The sequence below is a fragment of the Populus euphratica genome, unplaced genomic scaffold, assembly GCF_000495115.2.
Source record: "Populus euphratica unplaced genomic scaffold, PopEup_1.0 scaffold44.1, whole genome shotgun sequence".
NCBI classification, from domain to species: Eukaryota; Viridiplantae; Streptophyta; class Magnoliopsida; order Malpighiales; family Salicaceae; genus Populus; species Populus euphratica.
In genome coordinates, this window is record NW_011499865.1 from 628,718 (window position 1) to 639,074 (window position 10,357).

The 10,357-nt window shown below is 34.2% G+C and overlaps 1 protein-coding gene across 1 annotated transcript; it reads left to right on the plus strand.

The window, feature by feature from the left end:
* The first annotated feature begins 495 nt into the window (after positions 1-495).
* Positions 496-7,466, plus strand: LOC105125913 (protein BREAST CANCER SUSCEPTIBILITY 2 homolog B-like). Its single transcript, XM_011026588.1, has 21 exons — positions 496-753; positions 838-963; positions 1,315-1,491; positions 1,691-2,761; positions 2,846-2,970; positions 3,050-3,204; positions 3,588-3,710; positions 3,792-3,989; positions 4,068-4,149; positions 4,249-4,299; positions 4,397-4,472; positions 4,589-4,700; positions 4,793-4,861; positions 5,087-5,285; positions 5,362-5,544; positions 5,780-5,922; positions 5,988-6,050; positions 6,143-6,353; positions 6,518-6,685; positions 6,777-6,863; positions 6,986-7,466. Exons 1-20 carry the CDS (start codon positions 591-593, stop codon positions 6,822-6,824), a joined length of 3,543 nt encoding a protein of 1,180 aa, XP_011024890.1. The 5' UTR covers positions 496-590; the 3' UTR covers positions 6,825-6,863; positions 6,986-7,466.
* The last annotated feature ends 2,891 nt before the right edge of the window (positions 7,467-10,357 follow it).

Below are 10,357 nucleotides of genomic sequence, written 5' to 3' on the forward strand. Positions count from 1 at the left end.
GATTTTAAAACACTATCATTTTTTTTTTTGTATTCCCTTTGTATTTATTTTTATATCTTTAAAAGTTTAAAACATATTTTATAATTTTTAAAACAAACTCAACATTCTTATGGGAGAAAATTTAAAAAAAAAGAATTTGAATATGTAGCTAATGTGGTGAATATTAAAACAATATGATATTATATGCTTTTTGAAAACATTTCCAAAAAAAAAAAGTTATAATGTTTAAGTTGTAGCTATTAATATTTATAGCATGGATGGGTGATAGGAAAAAAAAAAACAGTTCTATTATCTTCAATTTTATTAAAAATTATTATTTTTTAATTTTCTCGCACCTAGTTTTTTAAAAATCTATACTATAAACATAAATAATTTAAATATTATAGAATTTCTTCCGATTTCAACTCAGGTCAATAACCTAAGCCCAAGTACTCCTTAATCTAAAAGACCCAAGCCCAAGTGTATCATCAAATCCAAATTCACTTTCAGTTTTTCCCGCCTTCTTAAATCACTACACCCGCCCGCGCGCACTAAAATCTCACCATCAGCTCTCTCAACAGAAAAACACAATCCCTAATCTCACACTGAAAATGTCGTCGTGGAAAATATTCTCCGACTCCGGAAACAATTTCCGATGGGAAGTCACCGGCCAAATCATACACACGAAACCCGAACCTAAACAAAGCGGAGCCCTAATCCCACCTTCCAGCTCCAAAACTCACCTCCCTTCCATGGCCGATCTCTTACTCCAAGGTATTTCGATATGGTTATATATACCTGTATCAGTTATATTATTACATGTATTTATGTGTGGACCGTGTTTCTGTGTGTGTGAAGGATGTCCGAAACTTCTAGAGAACGGAAATGCACCGATTTTCCGCACAGGATCAGGGAAATCGGTTGCGTTAAAGCAGTCTTCGATTGCGAAAGCGTTATCTGTCCTCAGAGACGATGATGATGCAGGTGCCTCTTTCTCCATAATTATTTATAAATCCTTTGCATATCTAAAATTTGGGAATTTAAATTTCTCAATGATTTTTTCTCATTTACGTATTCTTTTAGTTTATTAAATATGTCAACGCTTGATTAATTTTTAGCCTTTTAAATTTTGTTATAAATCTCAAGACTCATGATAAGTAACTAAAATTGGCGGAATTTTTTAGTTTCGTGTTAATTATGTTGCTTGATTGGTAATTGTAATTTCAGATTTCTGGCAGGATGTCTTTTATTTCAAATTTATTAATGTTAAGTTGGTTGTATATTGTGCTGTCGTGGAAATAGATTTCTTTAGTTTTGTTTGTTTGGCATGTGAAGCTTGTGGGGGAGAGAATGAATTTAGTTTTTCGAAGCTTCGCAAAAAAGGGAATGAAGATAATGGAAATGCACCAATTTTCCATACAGGATCAGGGAAATCGGTTGTACTGAAACAATCTTCGATTGCAAAGGCGTTGTCTGTTTTTGGTGATGATGATGGATATTCTGGCTATCCAGGTAACTGTTTTTCCCTCTCATTTTTTCCTTTGAGGTGTTTTTTTTTTTTTATTAAATATGCAATTGTGAGCCCTGAATACCTCACTGTAGACCTAAAATTTGACGATTTTTGGTCTCGGATTATCCATGTTGTTGTATGGACTTGTAAATGTTACTCATATGGAAGGCCTTTTGTTTTATCTTTGTTTTATTTTGGCAGGTGAAGTGCATGGTAGAAATAACGAACCTTGTTTCTCTAATTCTCTTTTCCATACTGGATCTGGGAAATCAGTTGATATATCTTCTGCTGGTTTGGTTAGAGCGAAGAGGTTGTTGGGAGTGGAGGAAGAAAATTATAGTTCTAATTTTCAAGGATTTAAATGTCCAAGGAAATCTTCCACTGTCAATGAGCAATTTGGGTGGCGGGATGTAACGCATTCAGGGACGAAAGTCAGTATGAAAAATAATGGGGTTATTGGTGATGATTTGCCAGCTCCAATGTCTTCTTTAGTTTCTAAGACTGTTATTTTAGAAAGTGAATTGACGAAGGAGGTCAATACAAACTTGTTGGAACCTGAAATACAAAAACCACCTCCAATTAAATTCCATACTGCCGGTGGAAGATCCCTATCTGTTTCCAGTGAGGCATTGAAACGTGCAAGGAGTCTTCTTGGTGACCCAGACCTAGGAACTTTCTTAAATGAGGGAGATGCAGTTGATCAGGGCCTCTCAGTTTTTGAAGATAGCGGATTTGGTGATGCTTCATCAAACAAGGAAAATGGTTTTTACTCTGCTTTTACCCATCCTAGAGCCTCAAGTAAACATATCTCAAAAACTTTCATTTCAACTCTTAAATCATCTGCAAACCATGTCCAGTCATCTATTAATCCAAAAAATGTTATTTCGGGGAGTAACTTGATAAAGAAATTTGATGCTGTTCACAATGACAGCATCTGCAAAGTTAGAAACAACGCAACTCATGTACAGAAGCTTGTAAGGAATGGGCTCTGTACATCTGCTACAATGGTTGCTAATTCTCTGGATAAAGTTACTGGCTCAAGGATGAATTCACTTCAAAGGACTAGCTCCAAGATGAATCCACTTCAAAAGCCATTGTGTGCCCCGTTGCCTGATATTTCAAATACAATTGGCACAGCTTACTCAAATAATGGACAAGCTAATGGAGAGAAGAGGAAACTTGGAAGAGGGATTTCTATTTCTCCATTTAAAAAGCCCCGCAGTTCCAAATTCACCACCCCTTTGAACGGGAATGTCTCATCTGTTCCCAGTGGTAATTCATGAGGCTTTTAATTAACTTCCTTTTGAATCTGCTATCAAAATTTATATTTCCCATTCAAGGTATGTGTTCAAACAGGTTTATCTACTGTATCATATGAAAGTTCCAGCTGTAGAAGAAAAGTTTCCACTAGATATCCTTTCCAGGTTCCTAGAATATATATCAAGGAATACTTTGGAGGCCATTTATCAGATAAGCACCTGGTATATACATTTTCAACATAGTTATTTATGTTTTGTCGAGGTTGTGTTGGTTATTATCACTAAAGATTGTTCTTTGTAGTCGGAGTACTTTACAGATCAATTAAGACAGATCAAGTCAAATAATGCAGATAAGTACATGTTTTGTGATGAATCTGGCCGAGATAGCATAGGAGCTGAAGCATTCTATGACATGTTACTTCAGTCTGGAGCTTTGTCACAATATGCTTCTAAAGAGTAATTTTCCACTGTCTCTTTTCATATTTCATTGGGATAGTTTTTTTTTTTACCCGGAGTTACAATAGTCAGTTTGATAATCCATTTGAAGTTTGTAAAAGATTTTGTTTTTTCAAACTTTGGACATGGATGCTGCAAGAGTAAAAATATAAAAAGTTAGTAGCACCAATTGCCATTGTGATAGACATAATGATGTGAATTTTCAAAAGGTTGTCAAGTTTTGTTAAGATTGATTTCTTGTTGCTGTCAACTTCAATTTTTTTTACAGTTTATGGTCATTCCATGAACTTTTTAATCAGTGCTCTTACATATAAAAAATATTTTTTTTTGACCTGTCGCTTTGCATTTTATTAACTGATTCAGCTTCTTATTTATCCATCAAGGTGGGTTATAAATCATTACAAGTGGATAGTTTGGAAACTTGCATGTTATGAGAGATGCTGCCCAGAAAAATCTGCTGCAAAATTTTTGTCAGTCTCCAATGTGCTTGAGGAATTGAAGTACAGGTATTTTAATTATTTCAAGCTATATGTTTCTCTTGAATTTAGAAGAGATTCGTGACAAGTACATGTCATTCATTTCCATAGATATGAAAGAGAAGTAAATCATGGCCATCGATCTGCAATTAAGAGAATTCTGGAAGGGGACGCACCACCTTCTTCAATGATGGTTCTGTGCATTTCTTCCATCTACTTCGGTTGTGAACCAAAGGTAGAGGTTCCTTCAGTGGCATCGGACGGGGCTGAACATAGTAATGCTGCAAAACTGGAACTGACTGATGGGTGGTAGGGAACTGCCAAATTTATTATCATGCACTCAACATTTGAGGTCCTTTGAAGGGTAAAAATATCTTTGTTTCACAGGTATTCAGTGGATGCGCTTCTGGATATATCACTTTCAATGCATCTGGATGCTGGGAAACTGTTTGTGGGACAGAAACTTCGAGTACGATATTTGTTTCCATGTTTTTCACATTCCTTTCTATGATTGGAGCCCTTTTAGATTGGCTTTGCTCACTTCCTATTTATTTTTCCTCTTGGAAAGATATGGGGAGCAGGATTATGTGGCTGGGCTGGTCCTGTGTCATCCTTCAAGGTTCTTGCAGGCTTTAGATTTCTTAATGGAGTTGAATTGTTGAATCTTTTACATCCTTTTAATACCAAACTTTCTCACATTTTGGTTTAAATTTTAGGCATCGAAGACTGTTAGTTTGTCATTGCATATAAATGGGACTTATAGAGCTCACTGGGCTGATCGAATGGGATTCTGTAAGCATCTTTTGGATTATGCAAAGTTTTTTGCTTGAGATTTACATTGATGTGGCATATTTGTAAATGTTTCTCTTTGCCTTCTTATGCATAACTATTTGAATATTTTTCCATAGGTAAGGGAATTGGTGCTCCTTTGGCTTTTAGGTGCATCAAGAGTAATGGTGGTCCTGTCCCTTGGGTGTTAGTTGGAGTCACACGGGTTTACCCTGTTCTATACAAGGATAAGTAATGTGAATTAATCATTTTTGCTGCTTGATTGAAGTGCATTTGGTCCTTTCAGTATGTTAAATTTTCTCCATTTCTCACTCTTGATGAAGTAATGGCAGCAGAACTATTGTGAGATCAGAGAGAATGGAGGCTAAAGTGGTGCAATTGAATAACCAGAGGTGACTTCCATTCCACTGACATAGCCATTTTGTTTTTCTGATAGATCTGCCTAGTATATTTTAACTTAGTTTTTTTCCCTTTCCTAAAGAGAAAACATTGCCACTCCATATCAGCATGATCACTTCATATTTGTAAGGATTTTCCAATCTAATAAAGTGGCCAGATTTTGTTTAGAATTCTAGCTAAATACAATATCATAATTGATGCTTTTTTTTATGCTGCAGGCGTTCAGTTATTATAGAGGGTATTGTTTCTCAGTTTCAAAGAGGGATGAAAAGTTCTAACATATATACTGATATTGATAGTGAAGAAGGAGCTAAAATTTTTAAAATTCTTGAGACATCAGCTGAGCCAGAAGTACTAATGGCAGAGATGAGTCCACAGCAACTAGCATCATTTGCGTCTTATCAATCAAAACTAGAGGTAGGTTCAGCTGATGTACTTGAAACATTGGTCTATTTGTAGAAAGAGATATTAATCACAGGAAGTCTGACTTTAGGCGTCAAGGCAACTGGACATGGAGAAAGCAATTGGGAAAGCTTTACAGGATGCTGGCTTAGGGGAGAGAGAAGTGACCCCATTTATTAGGGTCAGGGTAGTTGGGTTAACTAATTATCAAGAAAAGGGCGCCGGCGCCCCTAAAGAAGGCTTAATAACAATTTGGAAGCCGACTGAGAAGCAGGTTAATCTAATTGCTCAGTTCTGCTTCCATTTCTCATGCCTCTAGTCTCTGTATACTGTGCTGTTTGCATTTGAATGGATCCACCTTTTTATGCTTACATAACTAAAGATTATGTATGCTGCATCCTTTGTTTTGGCAATATTCTGTATTGCATGCCTCCCTAATATTGAATTTATTGCAAACTGTTTTCTTGAGATTCTTTGCAAGTATTGATTAAACTTACTAATTATAACAGAAAAGTGATCTTGTCGAGGGGCAGGCTTATGCTGTAGCAGGACTATTACCCGTGAGTTCTGATTCAAATACACTTTACTTGCAAGCAGGAGGATCTACAACCAAATGGCAACCTTTATCTTCCCTGGCAATGCAACAGTTTCAGTAAGCCTCTATTTGCTGTCTGTTATCCTAACAATTGAATCTAACTAAAAGATTGTCCTCTGTAGGCCATTTTTCAGCCCTCGAGTACCAGTATTGTTGTCAAATTTGGGTGAAGTTCCTCTTTGTCGGTAAATTGCGCACCTCGATTTTTTTCTAGTCCTGCCTCTGCTTTATTTCTTCCTCACAGAAACTTTGTTCTGATTGTTTTTTGACTGTGCAGTGAATTTGACATTGCTGCACTTGTGTTGCACGTGGGAGATATTTATACAGCTGCTCAGCAAAAGAAACAGTGGGTGTTTGTGACTGATAGCTCCATTTCTAGATTTGATTTAGAGGATACGTCAAAGTCCTTATTGGCCATCAGCTTCTGCTCACCATACATGGATAACGATTCATTTACACCAATCAACTACAATCTTGCTGGATCCACAGTGAGTACATTTAGTCCTTCTATGGTTTACCACAGAATGCATTAGTTTATGAATATAGTATGAGTTGATTCATGGAGACAACATCCAAGTGGAAATTAGAAGGATAGATAAGTTTACGAAAGAAAACCGTTTGAAACTGAGAACCTCATTTATTACTTCTGCAGATTGGCTTGTGTAATCTCATCAAGAGAGCAAAGGACGAAACATATCATCTCTCGATAGCTGAAGCAACAGAAAATTCGATCTATTCTTTGAGTTTTGATTCCTCCAATTTTTTGCACCTTAAAAATGCTGCTGCCTCTACTCGAAGCTGGGCCAAGACCTCTACCTCGGTGAACAATCTAGACTTTGATTATGATAGTTCAGCTTTGGTGTACAATGCCTGATATTTATATATTGCCTTGCCTATTTCACTTCATGCAGATTATTAATAAACTTAAGGAGAGGGTTTTATTTATTATTGGTGATTGAAAAGGCTAGAAGTTGGAAGGGGACACTATGAACTGACAAGTAAGCCTCCTTATGTCAACTGGATTCTTATTTTTGTCAATTGACTTTAATTAGGGAGAATTAGTCTTTTATATATATATATATATATATAGCAGTAAGATCTTAAAATTCACACATGCCAGATGCAGAAAAGGATTTCAGAATACTGCTAGTGAGAAAGACCCTCAGCATTATTTTTGGGTATGATACTGGTTTGGGGTTCACATGCATTCCATGTTTTTGAATTAATCACATTCTCGAAGCAGATTTTTGCTACACCACCACGGGTTGAGCAGCTGAAGTTCTCCAGGAGAGATCTGTAAATATCAATCGTGCAAGGTTGTCATGTATGGCTCCATCACTCCTATCGGCTTTTGTTAATGCTCAATGTTGAGTACAGTGGATGGGGAAGGGCTTGAGTTAAGCATCTCGGAATTGGTTAGCATTCACCACCGGATGGAGATGGTCTGTACACATGGCAACATTTTTGGTATAGTGTACGATATATAAATGCAACTGAAACATCTATGTAAATAATTAAGAACCAATAATGTTTGGTTCAGAGCCCATGTAATGTCAGAACTCAATTTGATATGCTGCGTTATAAAGTTGAAGAAACTACATACAAGCCCTGAGGACAGTTTTTTTTTTTTTTAACAATACCATGCCAGTATCATATCTATGTCCATAAAGAGGCTCTAAAGAGATAATGTTGATCAACTGGGGAGTCATGTTAATCAACAGAATTGACCCCTGTAATTACATGAGGCAATCACAGAACTGATGCCGTCCTTTACTGGGTGATGGATAATTATTCTTTTGATCATGTCCTTCATTAGATTAAAATATATATACACACTAAAAAGTTGTAGCAAGGAATGCTAAATGTATATTAAAAAAAAGCATAAGAGATTGAAAAATAATGAAACATTTTAAAATTGATGAAGTTTGATTGTTGTCGAGAATGAATTTTTTATTTTTAAAATTTTATTATTGTCAAGAATAAATTTTTTGTTTTTAAAATTTTATTGCTCATGTCTTGGTGCAAAACAATGATTACAATAAGCTTTTCAAGATTTCAACCCAACTATCTTAATTTATATGCATGACATGATTAAAAGATTGATATTTTCTCTCAAGTGTAGAAATGTCGAAGTAATAAATAACCTGACAAGACCGGGATCGAATCACGGAGAGGTTAATTATATAAATTATAAACAACAACAATAAAAAGAGTTTTGAGATGTGATATTGATATAAGAATTAAATAATGATAAAAATAAATGTCAAGGTTAGAGGATCTACTAATGGTATTTCAAACAAGTATAGTATAAATTTTTTTTATTACTCAATTGGAAACTGATTAGTACTTAAAAGTGCATTTTTATCAAGGTTTTATATCATCATTTTGCACTTGAAATATCAATAACTCCTTAACTAAAGCATGTTTTATACTAACATATCTAATAATATAAGATACCTTTTAATTTATGGTAAATGTTCATTTTAAATGCAGGTCTATCACATAAATGAAAGGATTGATTGATGAGTTTAATGACTTAAATTGAAAGGATAAAGAGATGATCAAACTTAGAAAAGAGATGTCGTTGTAGTCTAAACCATAATACTGTTCAATAATAGGATCATATTTGGAGCTGTAGATCTCGGATTTAGATCCATTTTTTATAGATGGAAAGGTAAGACATAGGCCTACAACTTTCATGGGAGCTTAAGATTTAAAAAGGCCATTTTTAAGTCAAAATTGTTACAATAACGAAGAAGTCCGAATTTGTCTTGCAACCCGAACACTGTTTAGTGTTTGACCCATATCTAGAGTTCTAGAAGTCCAAATGACCTCCATTTGTTTTCCTAGAAAGTTGAGACAATTTCCTACAACTTTCATGTTTTCAAGTGGTTCCCATTCTAACATTATCAATGATGTTTTGGGCAGACAAGAGAAGATAAGGATTGTCACCAAGTCAAGAGTTGGCCACCAACTCATTAATTAGTCATCAAATCAATAGTTCTCAATTTTGGCTTATAAAAGGAGGCATTTGCCATATATTTGGGCATCTTGGTCTCTAGATCAAGATCATGCTTTTGCTTTCTCTCTTTGTATTTTTGTAGTGGTTAAGTTTTATTTTCATTAATATTTTGTTTATGCCTTTCATTTCCTTTCCTTTACTTAGTTAACTTTTATCTTATTTATGTTCTTATTTTGTTTATCTATTTTTTTTCATTATGTTTAGTTAAATTTATTATGTCAAGGTGAAAAGGTTATACTAATGGTGTAAGAATAAGTATAGTGTAAACTTAATATGGATTTTAATGTTTGATACTAACATATTTTATATTTGTTATCTTATTCACTCTTTAATACTTTGCTTGTTAAATGACTAATCTAGATTTATGTTATCCAATACTTGGTACAACAAATGCTTGACACTTTCATAGCCCTTACTGTATGGTATAACCGACACCTGAGCTATAAAAGGAACTTTATTTGTTGTTGACATAAGTTATAAGCATGAATGTTTGACAATATTTACAAGTATTACCATTATTCGAATAAGATAACTAATGTAATCGTGTTAACAATTTATAATCTGATTGGAACCTTCTTTGTGTGTGGTTTTCATTTGAGTAATAAAAGTTTATACTATACTTGTTTGACATACTATTAGTAGATCCTCCAACCTTGACATTTATTGTTATCATTGTTTAATCCTTATGTTAATCTTCCATCTCAAAGTTCTCATCAACTTCTTCTTCTTCTTCTTCCACTACTACTACTATTACTATTACTACGACTACTACTATTACTACTATTATTGTTACTATTGTTATTGTTATTGTTGTTGTTATATTCTTGTTATTTATAATTTATACAATTAACCTCCCTATGGGTCGACCTCGGTCTTTCTGGGTTATTTATTACTTCAACACTCCTACACTTGGGAGAAGACATCAATCTTTTGGTCGTGTTAGAAACCACACACAAAGGAGGAGGTTTAAATCGGATTATAAATTGTTAACATGATTATATTAGTTATTTTATTCTAGTAATGCTAATATTTGTAAATATTATCAAGTATTCATGATTATAACTTATGTAAATAAGTTCTTTTCATAGCACAAGTGTCGGTTATACCATATAGTTTGGCTATGAAAGTGCCAAGTATTTGTTGTGCCAAGTGTTATACAACACAAATCTAGGCTAATAATTTAACAAGCAAAGTATTAAAAATGAACAAGATAACAAATACAAAACATGTTAGTATCAAACATTAAAGTCCATACTGAGTTTACACTATACTTATTCTTACACCATTAGTATAACCTTTTCACCTTGACTTAATAAACTTAGCTAAACATAATGAAAGAGAGAAACATAAATAAACAAGATAAGAACATAAATAAGATAAAAGTTAACTAAGTAAAGAAAAGGAAATGAGAAGCATAAAAAGAGATTAATATAAGTAAAATTTAAGCATTACAATAAAGAGAGAGCAAGA